Source organism: Myiozetetes cayanensis, unplaced genomic scaffold (assembly GCF_022539395.1).
Source record: "Myiozetetes cayanensis isolate MyiCay16 unplaced genomic scaffold, myiCay2020 scf41, whole genome shotgun sequence".
Lineage (NCBI taxonomy): Eukaryota > Metazoa > Chordata > Aves > Passeriformes > Tyrannidae > Myiozetetes > Myiozetetes cayanensis.
In genome coordinates, this window is record NW_026087643.1 from 1,263,748 (window position 1) to 1,283,247 (window position 19,500).

The following is a 19,500-nucleotide window of genomic DNA, read 5'->3' on the forward strand; positions in this document are numbered from 1 at the left end:
TTCCTTTTTTCCCCTCTTCTCCTTTCCCCCTCTCCTTTCTTTCCCTCTCCTTTCCTTCCCTCTCTCTCCCTCCTCACACGGTCACCTCTGCCCGGAGCCAGGACCCAACCCCGGCACCCACTGGGGACCCCAATTTGGTGTCACCAGTCCCCTGCCCCCCTCCCCGGCACCACCGCAGGAAAATCCCCCTCTTCCACAAGCCAGACCCCGCTGGCAGCCCCAGGTGGGGCTCTCCAGAGGCAGCAGAGGCCGATGGATGCAGAGCACCCTCCTCCCATCCCAGATTTCCCCCCCGTGACCCCCCAAATCCCTCCTGTCCCCTCCCCCCGGCCCCACTCGCGGAGCTGCCGAAGAACTCCGGGGAGGAGGGGAGGGAATTTCCACCTCCCAACCTGCAGCAGCACATCCCGGGCCTGCTCCCGGTTAAATATTCACCCCCAAAATGGTGATGGCTTCCCCAAACCGGGGGGAGCGGGAATTCCCCCTGGAGCCTCACCTGGCTCATTGTGGGGGTCCCGCCGTGTGTCCTCCTGACGCTGGTCCGGCAGCTGCGAGCTGATGTCGCGCCGTTCTCCGCTCACCTCGCACCCATCCCGCCGGCCCAGCCAGGTTTTTAAAGAGGCTCCCACCCCTCCCTGACGTTCCCAGGGCGTTCCCGGGCCCAGGGCTGCTCACCTGGGAAATGGCTCCCTCGGGATTGCGACACCACCGGGACGAGCCGGGACCCGCGGAGGCTCCAGCTCCTTCCCCTGGGGGCTGCTCCTCATGTTTGTGTCTTTTGCCACCCCAAAAGACCCCACTGGATGGAGGGAGGGCTGGGTGGTTGAGCGGGCACGGAATTCCAAACCCTGATCCCAAGGTTTGCAAACCCATCCAGCCAAAAAAAGAGCCCGGCTCCTTCACCTCACCCAGAGCTCATCCCACCGCCCTCCCCTGCCATCTCCAAACCACCCCACCCACCCTCCCGGCACCAGGATCTGCCTGGCAAGGCAGGGAATGTCGTTTTTTCGAACCAAAACCACTTGTTCTGGTGGGTGGAAGGGGCTCGACAGGGGTTTGGGAGCAACAATCACCGGCTCCAGACAGGGCCAGCTCTTGGCCGTGTGGGATGGACGAGGCTCTTCCCAGCTGGGAGCAGGGGCCTGTAAATCCCCATCCGTAATTAATTGTGCCAGCAAATTGCACCCCTGGTGTCTCCCAGATTCGATGCCGAGATCAGATAGAGGGGCGTTTATATCGGGAAGGGCAGATTTGGGGATGCAAAGCAGGAGGTGATTTATTACCCAGGCAGGAGCCACCTGCTGCTCCCAAGGTACCTCTGGGAACTCCCATCCCGGAAAAAACGTGTCATCCCAGCTCTTCCCTCCCTCCCCCCATCCTCCACGGTGGCTCCTTCCTAATCTCGGTCGGGAGGAAGCCAAAAACCAGTTCTGGGCCGAGATGTTCCCGGTGTCGTCGTCGTCGTCGTCGTCGTGTGGTTGATGCAACATCCCCGATGGGAGGGTGGGAATCCCTCCCCCTGGACCCTGCAGGCAAACAGCTCACCCCTGAATCACGGGGCTTTCATTGCTCTCCTCTGCTGGCAGATGTCACAACCGCATCCAGGCCCTTATTTTTTTTATTTATTTATTTATTTAATTTTTTTTTACGAGGTATCCAGGGCGTGTGCTCGGAGCTGCCACCGTTCCAGCCCGTCACGAGGACACTTCCCCACCGATTTGGTGAGGTTGGAGTTGGTTCCCCCACCACTGGTCCCCCACCTGAAGGGCCAGGAGGGGTTTGGTGTCTTCCTGGACAAACCCCCTTCTCCCTGGATTTGGGGGTGTCCTCACCAAGGAGCGGGCTGAGCCTCTCCCACCACCTCCAAGAACTTTCCAGGCACCTGTCAGGGATGGCTCACGGCGCAGGAATTGCCCTCCTGACAGCACAACGTCACACACCAGGGAGCCAGAAGTCCCCACTCCCACATCACATTCCCAGACAGGTGCCGGGAAGGGGATCCGGGAGCTCCCGAGCTCCCCCTTTCTTTTTTTTTTTTTTTTTTAATCCCCACCCCACAAACACCACCCCGGCCACCACTTGACACATTTCCTGTCTCTAATTAAATGCACGGCCACACCTTTCTGCTTAATTTCCATGCGTTTATTTCCCAGGCAGGGAACAATAAATAGTCATTCCCCACTTCGTTGTGAAATCCACCCCGGGCCGAGAGGAGACAGAAGGGTGGCCCTGTGGCCGAGCCGCGGTGCCGGAGCCGCCACCGGCCCGGCAGGACCTGCCCAGCTCCTCCTTTTATCGCCTTTCAGCGCGGTTTTAGATCAGTTTTGGTTTGCTCGCCTCGGGTTTCTCCCCTCCCGAGGTGTTTGCTGCCTGTTCCTCTTTGGGAGACCCCCGTTTTTTGGGGGGGGGTCTGCAGGGCACCTGCAGGACGGGGAGCTCGGTGGGAAGGAAGGGCAGAGGGAAGGTGGGATAATCAGGTTCTCCAGCCTTTTTCTTCACCCTCCGTGCACTGATTGCCCCATTTACCCCATCCCGCTGCCGTGTCGATGGCCCGGCTTTGTGCCACCGCCGGCTCTTTCCCGATTTGCTGCGATTACCCCCAAAATTCCACGTTTTTTCAGCACGGGTGGGATCTTTCTGCCTCGCAGATCTTTCCAAGCCCGGAATTTCGGGATCTCCTCCGAGCTGCCTCTGGCCCAGCATGGAATCACATTCCCAAATCCCTTCGGGGGGGATGCCTGTCCAGAGCACGGCCCCTCCTTGTGGAGACCCCACAGCTGGGACCACCACGTGTCCCCACGCACCCACAGCACCCCTTGCACCCCCACAGCACCCTTTGCACACCCACAGCACCCCTTGCACCCCCACAGCACCCTTTGCACCCCCACAGCCCTCTTGGCACCCCCACAGCACCCCTTGCACACCCACAGCACCCCTTGCACCCCCACAGCACCCTTTGCACACCCACAGCACCCCTTGCACCCCCACAGCACCCTTTGCACCCCCACAGCCCTCTTGGCACCCCCACAGCCCTCTTGGCACCCCTACAGCCCTCTTGGCACCCCCACAACCCTCTTGGTACCCCCACAGCCCTCTTTGCACCCCTACAACCCTCTTGGCACCCCCACAACCCTCTTGGCACCCCCACAGCCCTCTTGGCACCCCCACAGCCCTCCTGGCACCCCCACAACCCTCTTGGTACCCCCACAACCCTCTTGGCACCCCCACAGCCCTCCTGGCACCCCCACAACCCTCTTGGCACCCCCACAGCCCTCCTGTCACCCCCACAACCCTCTTGGCACCCCCACAGCCCTCTTGGCACCCCCACAGCCCTCTTGGCACCCCCACAGCCCTCTTGGTACCCCCACAGCCCTCTTGGCACCCCCACAACCCTCTTGTCACCCCCACAACCCTCTTGGCACCCCCACAACCCTCTTGGCACCCCCATACTCTGCCCAATCCAGAAAGACCCTCAACCCCATCTCCCCCCCTCTCCACCCTCTTCCCCCCCCGGGACAAACGAGGTCACCTCATCCAGGTTTTTTTGCTTTTTTTGGTTTTTTGGGGTTTTTTCCCCCAGTGTTTTCCTTTATTAATTTATACAAAAAACGGTTGCAAGTGGCACAAGCTGAGATCAACCCGGCCCCCGCCTCCCTTCCCCTCCCAGCCCCGGGGTCGGGGGAGGGTGGGCCACAAAATCCCTGGAAGATGGGGAAGCACCAGGAGTGTGGCACATTCCAGGAGAACCCCCAGACCCCTGATCCCTCCAGCGGGAGGAGGAAGGGGGGGGACAGCAGGGAATACACCCCACCCACGGCCATGGAATAGCCCGGGATGCCCCCGGAGGTGCCCTCGGGTGCCGGGGGGTGATGAGCCCGCACTTCCAAGGGTTTTTTTTGGGTGGGAGGGGAAAAAGAGCCGAGTCCCTCTCTCTGCGATGCTCCTCCAGGGCTGGGGGGTGGCAGGGTGGGTGATCCTGCAACCGGAGATGTTCCAGGGCTGGAGGTGGGACAAGCCCGGAGCGGGGTGGGGAGGGATGGGATGGGATGGAGCAAAAGGACGGAGAAAAGCTCCGGAGCCGGGTCAGGAACCCCCGTTGCCACCTCCCTCCCGCCGTGGCACGGAGCTGGGGGTGGGAAGGGGAGATTCCTGACGGGAAGGAGAGCTGGGAGAGGGCTGAGGATGAGGAGAGGGGGATTCCTCTGCCGAGCTCTGGCAGGAGCGACGTTGATTTTTTTTTCTTTTTTCTCCCCCAGGCTCATCCCCCCGGGTTCACCCCTGCCCCTCTCGCTCCTGGCTGCAGAGCCTGAAGGCCTCGGGCACCTTTCCCGTCCCCCACCACGCTCCTACTTCCTCCTGCAGCCCTTGGCTGCGTCCCCCATCATGTCCCAGTACTCCCCAAACTCCAGCTTGGCCTCGTTGGGGTCTCCCATGCACTCGATCTTCTCTTCCAGCGGTCCCACGCACTGCAGGGGGGTGGGGAGGAGAGAAAACATCGGGGTGAGGGGGCTGCGGGGTCCTGTACCCCTTTTTCCCTCACAACCCTGCAACCCAGGGGCTCTGCCCTCACCTTGCCCAGGTGGGGCAGCTTCTGCACCACCAGCTCCTGCATCTCGTTGGGGGTCAGGTACTCCTTCTGCCCCTTCACGGCGTAGCAGTGGAACTGGTTGATGACGGTCTCGATGGCCCTTTCCACGTCCGGTGAGCTCCTGGCCGTCCTGGGGGGGGGACAAGGGGGGGCACAGAGGGTGAGAACAGTGACCTGGAGGGGTGGGAAACCTTCCCACGGGGGATGGGGGGGCACAGCCTTGGAGGGATGGGACCCCTCCCCAAGAGGGATGGGGAAACCCCCCCCCAGGGGTGCACAGGGCAAGCCCTGAGTAGGGGGGGACGCTCCCTGAGGAGCCCCCAGTGAGGGGATAAAGCTCTTTGTCGACACCAGACCTCTCTGCACGAGGTGTAAAACCCACCCCACCCCTCCCCCCAAACAGATGTGAGACCTCACTGTGTCCAGATGTGAGACCCCCTCGTACAGGTGTGAGACAACGTCAGGACCCACTGTCCGGCCCTGAGACCCCCACGGAGGTGCAAGACTTCTCCATGCAGATATTTCACCTCTCCATGGGGATATTCCACCTTTCCATACAGATATTCCACCTCTCCATACAGATATTCCACCTTTCCATACAGATATTCCACCTCTCCTACAGGGATATTCCACCTCTCCATACAGATATTTCACCTTTCCATACAGATATTCCCCCTTTCCATAGGGATATTCCACCTTTCCATACAAGTATTCCACCTCTCCTACAGGAATTCCACCTTTCCATACAGATATTCCCCCTCTCCATACAGATATTCCACCTTTCCATACAGGATATTCCCCCTCTCCATACAGATATTCCACCCCTCCCCACAGATGTTCCACCGCCCCACACCAACCCCTGCCCGGCTACAATACACCCCCCCACCCCCTCCAGCTGCCACCTCGACACTTCACCCCTCCCTGCAGGCCTGTCACCCCCCAAATCTCCTTTCCTGGCCCCCTCCCTGCCCGGGTTTACCCCCCAAACCCCCCCCCGAGGCTCAGCCACCCCGGCGTCTCAGCTACACCCCCGGCGCGGGGGCCGCGCCGTCCCGACTGGTTCTTCCTCTCTCCTCGGCACAAGCGGCGATGGCACGATGAGTCAGTGCCCGGGACGACGCCTGGGAAGGGGGTTTGGCCCCTCTCCCCATCCCTTCCAGCAGACCCCCCTGTGAGGGGCACGGACTGGCACAACCCCCCGTGCCCGCGGGTGATTCGCTCAAATCCGCGGTTCTCCCCTAAAAAACCGCACGGGGTGATGCCCATTAGGAAGGAGCTGGCAGCTTCCAGAGCCTCCTCCCGGCACCCTAAACCCTCCACAGGGTGGGCACCTCCCGGTTAAAAGCCGAGGAAAAGAGGAGCCTTCCTGCTCCTCTCCATCCTTGGGGCAGCTCCCGAAGGTTGGATCTCGGGGCAGCTCTCGAAGGTGGATCCCGAGCAGCTCCCGAAGGTGGATCCCGGGCAGCTCCCGAAGGTGGATCCCGAGCAGCTCCCGAAAGTTGGATCCCCGGGATCCAAGCCGGGAAAGGCTGCCCTGGTTCCCTCCAAACCCTCAGCACCACCAGGGACAGCGATTCCAAACCCCAAAACAGCCCCCTCCCCAATCCCCACCGGCTCCTCCACCGCGCTCTGGCTCCGGGATGGGGCTGTGCCCCCCCCAAGGGGTTGGGGACACGCGGGGGTCACCCCACTCGTCGCTCCAGGACCTTGCGCTTCTTGCGGCAGTTGCACTGGCCCATCCTGCTCCTCGCGGCGTCCGGGGGGTCCTCGGTGGCACCGGGGGGGTGGGGGGCGGGTGTCTCCTCTGCGGTGGGCTCCGGGCTTGCTGTTGGAGATGGGGGGGGGGGAGAAAAAAGCCAAGCTCAGCTCCCGGCTCTTGCGGGGGGGAATCTCCCAGGACTCCTCCTCGTCCCGGGAGCAAGGTGAGCTGTCGGGACACGTCCCGGAGGCAGCGGCGTCCCGGCAAGTCGCGGCAGAGCCGAGCGTGGGAGAGCGGGGGGATCCCCCTCCCTCTTCCTCCCGTGGGTGCAGACCCCCCCGTGCCACGAGGGGGGCCACTTACCTGCTCCGCGGGGCCGTGCGGGTGTGCCGGGCTGCGCTGCACCCGCGTTTTATACCGCGGGAGGTGTGAGTGGGAGCTCCCGGTGCTCATTTCGGAGCCTGGCCCGGGGCCAGCGTTGGGGCCGGGAAACGCCTCCTTTTTTTTTTTTTTGGCGGCCGCATCCAGGGCTCCCCCGGCCTGCCCGGCCGCGTGGGAACGGCCCACGGAGCTCGGGATGCTCGAGGGGGAAGGAAGGGGTCACCCCCCCGTGGTGGGGTCTCGCCGTGTGCCTGCTTGGGAGGGGGGGGGGGTTTGGGAGGTGGGCAGCGGGATTGGGGACATTCCAGAGCCGGGGAGGTGCTGCTGTGGTGGTGGATTTCACCATATCCACCCAGCACCGCTGGGATTTTGGGAGCTGGGAATGGGGGCATTCCCGAGCCAGGGAACCTGCTGAGCTGCTGGATTTTACTGTGTGCCGGCAACGTCGGGATTTGGGAGCTGAACACCACGAGTGGGGGGGATACCCCCGAGCCAGGGCCACGCTGTGCAGGTGGATGTGTCCCCCCCTGTGCCACCCAAGACCCACTGAGTGCCGTGGAGGAGGTGGCACCACGGCCACAGCGGCCACTGTGGCACCACTGCCAGAGCCCCACCCCGCTCCCGGCCACATCTCTGCCTCCCACCCACCCCACAGCGTGGCAGGAAGGTGTTTGTGGGGTGTGGGGTGGCACCCCAAAAGCCAGACCACCCCAGGGGACAATTTGGGAACACCATCCATCCATCCATCCATCCATCCCGGAGTCCCCAAACCCGCCAGCCTGGGCTGGGCCCGTCCCCACTGGCAGGGCAGGGGGGAATGGGATCCAAACTGGGATGCCCCCCTAAAAACAACAGCTCTGCTGGCTCAGGGAAACCTCTTTTATTTGCTCCGAGTCAGCTGAGTCTCCCGTGGCCCCGTCACTTCTTGCCCATTTTCTCTCTCCTCATGGTCTTGGCCAGCTCGCCGATGAGGCGCCAGAACTCCCCGAACCTCAGCTCCTCGTCGTTGTTCACGTCCAGCTCGCTCATCTTCTCCTCCAGAGAGGGCACATCCTGCATGGGGGAGGGGGACACGGGATAGTCCACATCCCAAATTCCCCATGAGTGGGGTGGGAATGGTGTGGGGGGGGAATCCTGAGCGTAAATCCCGTGGGATCCGGAGCAGCCCCTCAGCTCCACGGGGATCCACGGGGGTCCAGCCACCCCCTTAGGGGTGCTGTTCCCACCTCACCTTCATCAGGTTGGGCAGCTGGAGCTGCACCAGCTCCTTGAACTCGCCGGTGCTCAGCGTGCCCTTCCTGCCCTCCTTGCCCGCGTGGGCGGTGAAGGTGTCGACGATCTTCTCGATGGCCAATTCCAGCTCGGTCAGCTCGCCCGTGGCCATGACCCCCCTGGGACGGGAGCTGGTAGGGGGTTGGACCCTCAAAAGTGTCCCAGGGAGACCCCCCTGTCCCTTCCCCCAGCCCGGGGTCTCAGATCCAAAGGGTTGAGGAGGGTCCCGGGGTCGGGAGATGCTCCCAAGGGGCCAAAATCTTCAGGTGGGACCACGAGGGGGGGGAAAAGGGAGCAGGTCTGAGGGGTGGCTCGGCTGCCACCTGGCACAGGAGGTGGGATGGGGGGCGTGGGAAGGGATGGGGGCGTGGGAAGGGGATGGGGGGCGTGGGAAGGGGATGGGGGCGTGGGAAGGGGATGGGGGGCATGGGAAGGGGATGAGGGGACATGAGAAGGGGACAGGGGAATGTGGGAAGGGGATGGAAGTGGAAAGGGACGATAGGGAAGGGAGATGGGGGGATGTGGGAAGGGGATGGGGGTCAGGGAATGTGGGAAGGGGATGAGGGGACATGAGAAGGGGACAGGGAATGTGGGAAGGGGATGGGGGCATGGGAAAGGATGGGGATGTGGGAAGGGATGGGGGGCACGAGAAGGGGACAGGGGAATGTGGGAAGGGGATGGGGAAGTGGGAAAGGGATGATAAGGGACAAGGGAAAGGGATGGGGGATGTGGGAAGGGGATGGGGGACATGAGAAGGGGACAGGGGAATGTGGGAAGGAGATGGGGGACATGAGAAGGGGACAGGGGAATGTGGGAAGGGGCTGGGGATGAGGAAGGGACGATAAGGGGATAAGGGAAAGGGATGGGGGGATGTGGGAAGGGGATGGGGGACATGGGAAGGGGCTGGGGGTGTGTCAGGGGTCCCCAGTGCCACAGTGGGGCAGGATGGGGACACGGGAAGGGGCTGGGGTGTGTCAGGGATCCCCAGTGCCACATTGGGGCTGGGATGGGGACACGGGAAGGGGCTGGGGGTGTGTAGAGGCACCCCCAGTGCCTCATCTGGGGCTGGGATGGGGACATGGGAAGGGGCTGGGGGTGTTTGAGGGGTCCCCAGAGCCACACTGGGGCCGGGATGGGGACAGGGGGAGGGTCTGGGGGTATGTAAGGCACCCCCAGTGCCACAGTGGGGCCGGCATGGGGACACGGGGAGGGTCTGGGGTGTTTGAGGGGTCTCCAGAGCCACATTGGGGCTGGGATGGGGACACGGGGAGGGTCTGGGGGTGTGTAAGGCCCCCCCAGCGCCGCTGCCGTGGCCGGGGTGGGGTCAGCGTTCCCCACTTACCCCTCGCTGCGGTCGGAGAGCTGCGGGCGGGTCGCAGCCCCCGGGAGGTGTCAGGAGGTTTGGGGAGGTTTGGGGAGGTTTCGGGGGGTTTTATAGGCGAGCCGCAGGAGGGGACAGCGCAGCCTTTGTGTGTTTGTGTCCCCCTGTCCCCCAGCCGCGGTGTTGGGTTTCCTGGTGCGGCCGGACGGACGCAGAGACACCGCCCGGAGTTCTCCTCCTCCTCCTCCTCCTCCTCCTCCTCCTCCTCCTCCTCCCGACGTGGGCACCGGACCAAACTCGGCCCTCGGCCCCGCCGGGATGAACTTCCCGCGGCCCCGGAGGCACCGGGATGGTACAGGGGGAGCAGGATGGGACCAGGGAATGGGATGGGATGGGATAGGGGGAGCAGGGTGGGATCAGGGGATGGGACAGGGAGAGCAGGATGGGATCAGGGGATGGAGCAGGATGGGACAGGGATGGGCAGAGCAGGATGGGACCAGGGGATGGGATGGGATGGGATAGGGGGAGCAGGATGGGATCAGGGGATGGGACAGGGGGAGCAGGATGGGATCAGGGAATGGGACAGGGGGAGCAGGATGGGATCAGGGGATGGGACAGGGGGAGCAGGATGGGATCAGGGGATGGAGCAGGATGGGACCAGGGGAGCAGGATGGGATCAGGGATGGGACAGGGAGCAGGATGGGATCAGGGGAGCAGGATGGGATCAGGGGAGCAGGATGGGATCAGGGGATGGAGCAGGATGGGACCAGGGGATGGGACAGGGGGAGCAGGATGGGATCAGGGGATGGGATGGGATGGGATGGGATGGGATGAGGATGGGATGGGATGGGATGGGATGGGATGGGATGGGATGGGATGGGACAGGGGAGCAGGATGGGATCAGGGGATGGGACAGGGGAGCAGGATGGAGTCAGGGAATGGGATGGGATGGGATAGGGGGAGCAGAGATGGGGATCAGGAGGATGGGATGGGATGGATGGACAGAGAGCAGGATGGGATCAGGGGATGGGACAGGGGGAGCAGGATGGGATCAGGGGATGGGACAGGGGGAGCAGGATGGGACAGGGGGAGCAGGATGGGATCAGGGGATGGGACAGGGGGAGCAGGATGGGATCAGGGGATGGCCCAGGGGGAGCAGGGATCAGGGATGGGAGGGAGCAGGATGGGACAGGGGGAGCAGGATGGGATCAGGGGATGGGACAGGGGGAGCAGGATGGGATCAGGGGATGGAGCAGGATGGGATCAGGGGATGGGACAGGGGAGCAGGATGGGATCAGGGGATGGGATAGGGGGAGCAGGATGGGATCAGGGGCAGAGGGGAGTGACACAAGAAGGTCCCACAGGGCTCGAGCATCACCCAAATTTCAAGGAATCGTTGAAGTTGGAAAATATCCTCGAGATCATTGAGTCTGGAAACGACCCCCGAGATCATCGAGTCCAACCTTTGAAGGTCACCAAATCCAGGTTTTTTTAAAGGTCATGAAATCCAACTTTCAGGGGATCATCCAGTCCAAGCTTCGAGCCCCTTTCCGGGCAGGTCTCACCCCTGGTCCATCCCAGTGGGATGAGGACACGGATAAGGCCCAAATTCCCTCTTTCCCATCCTGCTGTGGCTCATCCCAGCCCCGATGGATCCAGCAGTGCCACGGAGTGAGAGTTGTGAGTCACCCCCCCCTCTGCTGACATCATCCCTATTAATAGTGGGGCTTTGTAAAAATTAATTAATCCAAATTAATTAGGGGGTGGGTGGTTGGGACCCGAGGAGGCCTGGCACTTTTCCACCTGGCAGAGGGAACTGCCTCAACATTCCCACATTTTGGGGACCCCAAACACAGCCCTGATGTCCCCTGATTGTCACCCACCCCCATCCACCGAGCGAGGGGTGGGATGAGCAGCCCCCCCAAGGTCAACACAGGGAGTTTTGGGATCCCAAAAACCCGGTGTTTATTTTTGGGAAACCCAGTGCAGGGCACAACACCCCCCCCTGTCCCCTGCCCGGATTCTGCTGAGCCCTGGCACTTTTCCACCTGGCAGAGGGAGCTGCCTCAACATTCCCACATTTTGGGGACCCCAAACACAGCCCTGATGTCCCCTGATTGTCACCCACCCCCATCCACCGAGTGAGGGGTGGGATGAGCAGCCCCCAAGGTCAACACAGGGAGTTTTGGGATCCCAAAAACCCGGTGTTGTTTTTTTTTGGGGGAAACCCAGTGCAGGGCACAACACCCCCCCCGCCCCCTGCCCGGTTTCTGCTGAGCCCTGACGCGCTCACTCCACCTCTGCACGGGCTGGGGAGGCTCCCACGGCACCCTGCTCCCCACCCCACCCCCGTCACCCCAAACTCACGGGGCAGGAATTCGGTTTCCTGCAGCCCCATCCGGCCCTGGGGTGACAGTGGGGACACGGGGACAGCGCTTCCTCCGGCCCCACGTCCGGGGCCCTTGGGAAACGCCGGGATGAGTCAGGACCCGGCCGGGTTTGGGGTGAATCACCGGCCCCTGGAGCCGGCTGGGCCCGTGACTCGGCGCCCCTGGAATTTTTGGGGTGCCAGGTTTGGGGTGAGGGAGCTGGCAGGAGGTGCAGGGGATGGGGGAAAGGCACGGGATCCCCTTTTGGGGCTGTCCCTGTGGGTAGGGAGGGGTGAACCGGTCTGGGGACCCCCAGTATGGGTGGGAGGGGACCATGCAGGGACTGGGGGTGCACAGGGACCATATAGGGACTGGGCCCATATAGGGATTGGGGCCATATAGGGACTGTGGACCATATAAGGACTGGGGCCATATAGGGATTGGGACTATATAGGGACTGTGGCCATATAGGGACTGGGACCATATGGGGACTGGGGCCATATAGGGATTGGGACCATATAGGGACTGGGACCATATAGGGACTGGGACCATATAGGGACTGTGGCCATATAGGGACTGGGACCATATAGGGACTGGGACCATATAGGGACTGGGACCATATAGGGACTGGGACCATATAGGGACTGGGGCCATATAGGGACTGGGGCCATATAGGGACTGGGGCCATGTAGGGATTGGGACCATATAGGGACAGGGGCATATGGGGACAAGGACCATATAGGGACTGGAGCCATATAGGGACTGAGATCATATAGGGACTGGGGCCATATGGGGACTGGGACGAGACCATGTAGGGGAAGGGGCCATATAAGGGTAGGGACCATATAGGGACTGGGGCCACATAGGGACATGGATGATATGGGAACTGGGGCCATATGGGGACAGGGGCCATATAGGAACTGGGGCCATATGGGGACATGGATGATATAGGAACTGGGGCCATATGGGGACAGGGGCCATATAGGAACTGGGTCCATATGGGGACAGGGGCCATATGGGGACAGGGGCCGTAGGGGAACCAGGGCCATATGGGGACAGGGGCCATATGGGGACCAGGGCCATATAGGACCACAGGACTCTGTGTGACAGGGGTTGGTGTCACCTCCATGTCCTGTCCTGGGGTCATCCACAACCTCTCAGTGTTGGGGACCCCCACCAGGGACAGCCACTGTGCCCACCATGGACCCCCCCCAGCTCCATTGGAGGGGGTCGTGGGGCAAAACTGGGTGCCCAGTGCTCTCCCAGTGCCACCCCAGTGCCACCCCAGTGCCACCCCAGTGCCACCCCAGTGCAGCCACGGCACCTCCTGCCATTCCAAAACCCCGGGGATGGAAAATCCTCTTCCCTGTCCCAGCGCTGGGACAGAGAGACGAGACTGGCCCGGCCCGGCCCCGGTAACTGGAGCGACTGGTTTGACTGGGCCAGAGGGAGTCACAGAGACTGGAACCTGTTCCAGGCTGTTCCCTGCACGGCCTGGCTGCTCCCACTTTGGAAAGAGCTTATCCCATGGATGTGACCCCCTCCCACCACAGGGACCCCCCCCAAAACCCCAGGGATGGTCCCAAATCCTGCTGTTGGGGAGGATTTGGGGTTCCTGGGGGGGCCCTCTGACCCCACAGCCCGGCCCTGTCCCCGTGCCCGGTGCAGGGATTGGGGCTGGGTTATTTTTGGGAGATTCCTGGCCCCGTCACAGGCAGCTGTTCCCCAGCTGGGCAGTGCCAGAGCCCGGGGTTTTTCCGGAAGGAGCAGCCGGATCCGGGGGACGCGCCGAGTGAGTGCCACCAGTTCCTTCCCGTTGTTTCCCCCCATTCCCAGGCTCTGGATTTGGAGGTCCAGCCCTCCCCCCCCCTTCCCACCCCACAGCAAAAATGGGAGCTTTGTCCTGATGGGAAGCAGCTCCCAAGTTTCCTTCTGGGACCCCCATTCCACTGGGACCCCCTCTTCCATCTGGGACCCCCCACTTCCATCTGGGACCCCCTCTTCCATCTGGGACCCCCACTTCCATCTGGGACTCACAATTCCATCTGGGACCCCCATTTCCATCTGGGACCCACAATTCCATCTGGGACCCCCACTTCCATCTGGGACCCACAATTCCATTTGGGACCCCCATTTCCATCTGGGACCCACAATTCCATCTGGGACCCCCCACTTCCATCTGGGAGTCACAATTCCATCTGGGACCCCCCCACTTCCATCTGGGACCCCCTATTCCATCTGGGACCCCCATTTCCATCTGGGACTCACAATTCCATCTGGGACCCCCACTTCCATCTGGGACCCCCATTTCCATCTGGGACTCACAATTCCATCTGGGACCCCCCACTTCCATCTGGGACCCACAATTCCATCTGGGACCCCCCATTTCCATTTGGGACCCCCACTTCCATCTGGGACTCACAATTCCATCTGGGACCCCCCACTTCCATCTGGGAGTCACAATTTCCATCCAGGACCCCCATTCCCATCCAGGACTCCCCCTTTCCACCCAGGACTTCCCACTTCATCTGGACCCCTTTTTTCCATGTGGGACCCCCCCCCCCATTTCCATCTGGAATTCCCACTTCCATCCAGGACCCTCCCAAATCCATCAGGGAACCCCTTCACACCCCCCTCACCTACCCCAGGAACAGGACAGGGGACCCCCCCAGGACCCTACCTGTGACCCCAAACCCTCCATCCCCCCCCCCAATTCCCCTGGCAGGGGGGGGTTCAGGTGACCCCACTGTGGTTTTGGGGGTCCCCAAGAGGGGAGGACCCACCTGGGCATTTCCCAACCCCAGGGCCAGGAAGCGCAGGAGACGATGGAAAGGAGGGAGCAGGATATAATTAACCCCAAATTAGGGCTGGAATTTGGGATGAAGAGCCCGGCACCACCCGGCTCTTGCAAAAAGCAGCTCCTGCCCCCCCCCTTTTTTTGGGGGGGTCCCAAATCCTGTAAGGGGTTTCCCAAATAGGGGTGGACAATGAATTTGGGAGCTGAGCTCACCCCTAAGGTGAAAACTCATGGGGGTCCCAACCCCCCCTATGTGGGGGGGGGGGATTCCCAATCCCTGCACAGAGAGGGGAAGGGGGGGGAGAAGATCCTAAAAAACGAAGGGGGGTTGATGATTTTGGGAGGGCCGGAGCCGGGCAGGCCGTGGTGGATGCGGAGCCGTAACGGGAGCCCGGATTATCAGCATTTCCAAGGGCCCTCCTCGGGAATCCGGTTTCTTTGGCCCGGACGTTGCTCCAGCAACGTCGCTCCTGGAATTGTGGGGGCCCTTTGAGAGCCACAAAGAGGCCCTTTCAGCCCTCGGGGGGCCCCCTGGGTGGGGGGGGACGAGCTGGAGTCACCCGATAGCCCCCCCTGGGCTCCCCCCCCTCGGCTCCCGTGTCAGGGCCCAGGATATCGGATCATTTTCCAGACCCTGGGAGGAGGGTTGGGCATGGAAAAGGATGGATCTGGCACCGACAGGCACCGCTGACAGACGGGGGATGCCGAGGGGGGACCCCACGGGGTCAGAGCCCGGGCGCTCGGGGACACGCGGGGGGTCTGGGGGGGACACCGGGGACACGAGGGGGGGAAGGGAGAGGGGCCCGGGGTGGGATTGACCCCGACTGGCACCCCAGTGCCCACCCCACGCTTCCCACGGAGTCTCAGGGGTGCAGGGTCATCAGTGGGGGGGACACTGAGCCCCCCAGAGTGATGCTGTGCCCACCCCGTCCCTTCCTGCCATCACCCCACAAGCTCCGGTGGGGCTGGAAGTGCTTCCTGGTGCCATCCCAGTGCCACCCCAGTGCCATCCCAGTGCCATCCCAGGGGTCCAGGCTCGTCCAGGGGGATGGTGAGGGACACACCAGGAGGGCACTGAGCCCCCCAAAGCCACTCTGTGCCCACCCCGTCCCTTCCTGCCATCACCCCACAAGCTCCGGTGGGGCTGGAAGTGCTTCCCAGTGCCATCCCAGTACCATCCCAGTGCCATCCCAGTGCCATCCCAGTGCCACCCCAGTGCCATTCCAGTGCCATTCCAGTGCCATTCCAGGGGTCCAGGTTCATCCAGGAGGTGATGAGGGACACACCAGGAGGGCACTGAGCCCCCCAAAGTGACGCTGTGCCCACCCTGTCCCTTCCTGCCATCACCCCACAAGCTCCGGTGGGGCTGGAAGTGCTTCCCGGTGCCATCCCAGTACCATCCCAGTGCCACCCCAGTGCCATCCCAGTGCCATTCCAGGGGTCCAGGCTCGTCCAGGAGCGTGATGAGGGACACACCAGGAGGGCACTGAGCCCCCCAAAGTGACGCTGTGCCCTCCCCATCCCTTCCTGCCATCACCCCACAAGCTCCGGTGGGGCTGGAAGTGCTTCCCGGTGCCACCCCAGTGCCATCCCAGTGCCATCCTGGTGCCATCCCAGGCACCCAGGTTCATCCAGGGGCATGGTGAGGGACACACGAGGAGGGCACTGAGCCCCCCAGAGTGACGCTGTGCCCACCCCATCCCTTCCTGCCATCACCCCACAAGCTCCGGTGGGGCTGGAAGTGCTTCCCGGTGCCACCCCAGTACCATCCGGGTGCCATCCCAGTGCCATTCCAGGGGTCCAGGTTCATCCAGGGTGGTGAGGGACACACAGGAGGGCACTGAGCCCCCCAGAGTGACACTGTGCCCTCCCCATCCCTTCCTGCCATCACCCCACAAGCTCTGGTGGGGCTGGAAGTGCTTCCTGGTGCCATCCCAGTGCCATCCCAGTGCCACCCCAGTGCCATCCCGGTACCATCCCAGTGCCATCCCCGGGGGTCCAGCCCCTCACGCCCCGTCCCCCGCGGGGGTGGCCGGGCCGGTGCCAGCCGGGCTGTCCAGCCCCGGTATCGGATCCTCCCGGAGGGAGGGGGTTTGGAGCTTATTTAACGTCCCCCGGCGGCCCCGTCCGGGCGCACTCGCGGCACGGGGAGCTCAGGTGAGCACAGGTTGGACTGGGAGGGGGTCCCCCCTGTACCCCCTACCCCAGAGGACCCCTCCCCCCTCCACCAGCGACCCCCAGATCCCGTGGGTCCATCCCTGCCCCGGTACCGAGGGATGGGACAAACCGGGAAGGGGATGGGGAAGGGGGTGAGATGTCATTGGAATGGGGGTCCCTCCCACTCCGAGGAGCCCCCCACGCAGCCCCGGGGGGGGGGGCACTGGATGCCCTGGGACCCCCAGATCCGGGATGTTCGATCCTGCCCAGCCACGAGGGATGGGGAGGGTGGGTGACCCCACTGACTTCACCAGCCCTGTGAGGGGGGGAGGTGGAAGGGGTGTCATCCCCCCACCCCGGAGCCCCCCACCCAACCCGATGTGGTGGCACTGGATGCCCTGGACCCCAGATTTGGGGTGTTGATCCTGCCCAGCCATGAGGGATGGGACGGCCGGGTGACGTTGGGGCTGCCCGTGAGGGGGCAGTGGAAGGGGTGTCATCCCACTCCCGGAGCCCCCACCAACCTGGGGTGGCACTGATGCTCTGGGACCCCCCCAGATCCACGATGTCGATCCCTGCCCAGCCACGAGGGATGGGAGTGGGGTGGGTGACGTTTGGGGGCTGCCCTGTGATGGGGGAGGTGGAAGGGGTGTCATCCCCCCACTCCGGAGCCCCCCACCCAACCCGATGGGGTGGCACTGGATGCCCTGGGACCCCCCCCAGATTTGGGGTGTTGATCCCTGCCCAGCGACGAGGGATGGGAGTGGGGTGGGTGACGTTTGGGGACTGCCCTGTGAGGGGGAGGTGGAAGGGGTGTCATCCCCCCACTCCGGAGCCCCCCACCCAACCCGATGGGGTGGCACTGGATGCCCTGGGACCCCCCCAGATTCAGGGTGTTGATCCCTGCCCAGCGACGAGGGATGGGAGTGGGGTGGGTGACGTTTGGGGGCTGCCCTGTGAGGGGGGGAGGTGGAAGGGGTGTCATCCCCCCACCCCGGAGCCCCCCACCCAACCCGATGGGGTGGCACTGGATGCCCTGGGACCCCCCCCAGATTTGGGGTGTTGATCCCTGCCCAGCGACGAGGGATGGGAGTGGGGTGGGTGACGTTGGGGGCTGCCCTGTGATGGGGAGGTGGAAGGGGTGTCATCCCCCACTCCGGAGCCCCCACCCAACCCGATGGGGTGGCACTGGATGCTCTGGGACCCTCCCCAGATTTGGGGTGTTCATCCCTGCCCAGCGACGAGGAAGGGGAGGGGGAACAGGGTGGGCACATTAAAAGAGGAGGGGGCAGGTGGGAGGGTCTTTTCCCCTCGGAGGAGCCCCCGCCCCCTGCCTGAGGCACCAAGACCCCCTCCCAGATCCTCAGCGTCGATCCCTGCCCGGCAGGACCAGGAGACGCTGCCAGGAAGGGGAGGGGGCAGGGGTGGGCGACTTTTTTTTGGGGGGCATTACCGTGGAAAGGGGGGGCTTTTGGGTGCCCCCCCTGACACGAGGGGGGGGTCCCCACAGCCGGATCCATGGCGTCACAGCTGGAAGGGGCCATGGAGACCCTCATCAACGTCTTCCACCACTACTCCGGGAAGGAGGGGGACAAGTACAAGCTGAGCAAGAAGGAGCTCAAGGAGCTGCTGCAGAGCGAGCTGGGATGTTTCCTGGAGGTAACTGGGACCAGTTGCACCGCTGGGAGGGGAGGGAGGGGAGGGTCTCCCTTTCTTTGCCCACGGGCTCACCCTGTGTCTCCCCCACCCCATCCCCACCACACCAGACCCAGAAGGACTCGGGGGCGGTGGAGAAGATCATGCAGGACCTGGATGAGAACGGCGACGGCGAGGTGGATTTCCAGGAGTTCGTGGTCCTGGTGGCCGCCCTGACCGTGGCCTGCAACACTTTCTTCTGGGAGAACGCCTGACCAACCCCCCCCTCACCACCCCCCACCCCGCATTCCCAAAATCCAGAGAGCTCCCCCCACCCCCTGACCCCTTCCACCCCCTCTCCGCTCCCCAGCATTCCCAGGGGATCCCGCTGGGATCCAGCTCCACAATAAAGGCACCCACCCCAACCCAGGTGGTTTTGGTAGATCCTTCATTCCCATTCCAGGGAGTTTTCCCTCTCGGGGTCACCCGCAGACATCCCTGGCTCCACCCTGATCCATCCGGGGAGCCCGGAATCCATCCTGGATCGCCCCGGGGGGGGGGAGCGGGAGATCCCGGGGTGTGGGACACGGGGACACCGGGATTTGGAGGGGGGTGACAGGTCAGGACTCGCCGCCGGAGCCTCCGGAGGCTCCAGGACCGCGCCCGTGGGGCTGGAGGAACCGGTTGGGATCCCAGCGGGATGGGCCGGGAGCCAAAGGCCCCGCCAGGGCCACCAGCGCCATCGTCTGCCGGGAATCCCCGCACGGCAGGGCTGGGGTGGGATGGGGAAAGGGTCTGGGAATGGGAATGGGGTCCCCACGGGGTCAAGGAGCACGTGGGCAACGTTCCGAGGTGGGGATTTTGGTGGGGTTTTGGTGGGGTTTTTGGGGGAGTCCTGTGCAGGGCCAGGAGCTGGACTGGATGATCCTTTGAGTCCCCTCCAACTCGGGTTATTCCATGATTCCATGATCCTATATGATTCCAGGATTACATAATTTTGTCGTTCCGTGATTCCGTGTTTTTCCGTTAATCCCCGACCCCTTGATCCCGTGACGGTGCCACGGCAATCCCGCCATTCCACGGAATTCCGCAATCCCGCGATTCTGTGACTCCGCGATTCCAAGACCGTATGACTCCGTCATTCCATGACGTCACCCAGTCCACGTGACGTCACCCTGCCCATATGACGTAACAGCGAGCCCACAGTACCCGCCCCTCGCTTGGCCACGCCCCCTTTTCTTTCCCCGCCCCTTTCCCCGAGGGAGAACCAATCAGCGCTCT

General features: G+C 63.2%; 3 protein-coding genes across 5 annotated transcripts; 1 reads left to right on the forward strand and 2 right to left on the reverse strand.

Annotated features, from left to right (window-relative positions):
- Nucleotides 1-4,346: 4,346 nt before the first annotated feature.
- On the reverse strand, nt 4,347-6,327 carry S100A14 (S100 calcium binding protein A14). Its single transcript, XM_050330590.1, is given in 4 exon segments — nt 4,347-4,466; nt 4,571-4,699; nt 4,701-4,718; nt 6,295-6,327. Coding segments are annotated over 4 exon segments (300 nt in total).
- Nucleotides 6,328-7,533: 1,206 nt separating this feature from the next.
- S100A13 (S100 calcium binding protein A13) lies at nt 7,534-9,481 on the reverse strand. 2 transcript variants are annotated; one of them, XM_050330571.1, is made up of 3 exons: nt 9,283-9,481; nt 7,900-8,059; nt 7,534-7,721 (listed from the first exon to the last, which is right to left on the reverse strand). In XM_050330571.1, exons 2-3 carry the CDS (start codon nt 8,050-8,052, stop codon nt 7,587-7,589), a joined length of 288 nt encoding a protein of 95 aa, XP_050186528.1. In that variant the 5' UTR covers nt 8,053-8,059; nt 9,283-9,481; the 3' UTR covers nt 7,534-7,586. The 2 variants fall into 2 exon arrangements, with proteins under 2 accessions (XP_050186528.1, XP_050186527.1); XM_050330570.1 differs by having other exon boundaries at nt 7,900-8,071; nt 9,283-9,480.
- Nucleotides 9,482-10,636: 1,155 nt separating this feature from the next.
- Nucleotides 10,637-18,625, forward strand: S100A1 (S100 calcium binding protein A1). Of its 2 annotated transcripts, none has more exons than XM_050330543.1 (3): nt 10,637-10,941; nt 18,095-18,243; nt 18,351-18,625. In XM_050330543.1, the coding sequence occupies exons 1-3, from the start codon at nt 10,911-10,913 to the stop codon at nt 18,492-18,494; spliced, it is 324 nt and encodes a 107-aa protein (XP_050186500.1). In that variant the 5' UTR covers nt 10,637-10,910; the 3' UTR covers nt 18,495-18,625. The 2 variants fall into 2 exon arrangements, with proteins under 2 accessions (XP_050186500.1, XP_050186501.1); XM_050330544.1 differs by lacking the exon at nt 10,637-10,941 and adding an exon at nt 16,490-16,584.
- The last annotated feature ends 875 nt before the right edge of the window (nt 18,626-19,500 follow it).

What these genes read in the sequence shown, in the direction of transcription:
- S100A1 (XM_050330543.1), top strand. Translation starts at nt 10,911, where the DNA reads ATGGATCCAGCAGTGCCACGGAGTGAGAGTT. An exon ending in AGTGCCACGGAGTGAGAGTT is followed by an intron (nt 10,942 to 18,094) that starts GTGAGTCACCCC and finishes GGGTCCCCACAG; the next exon opens with CCGGATCCATGGCGTCACAG. An exon ending in AGCTGGGATGTTTCCTGGAG is followed by an intron (nt 18,244 to 18,350) that starts GTAACTGGGACC and finishes CCACCACACCAG; the next exon opens with ACCCAGAAGGACTCGGGGGC.
- S100A13 (XM_050330571.1), bottom strand. Translation starts at nt 8,052, where the DNA reads ATGGCCACGGGCGAGCTGACCGAGCTGGAATTGGCCATCGAGAAGATC. An exon ending in AGCTGCCCAACCTGATGAAG is followed by an intron (nt 7,722 to 7,899) that starts GTGAGGTGGGAA and finishes TCCCCCATGCAG; the next exon opens with GATGTGCCCTCTCTGGAGGA.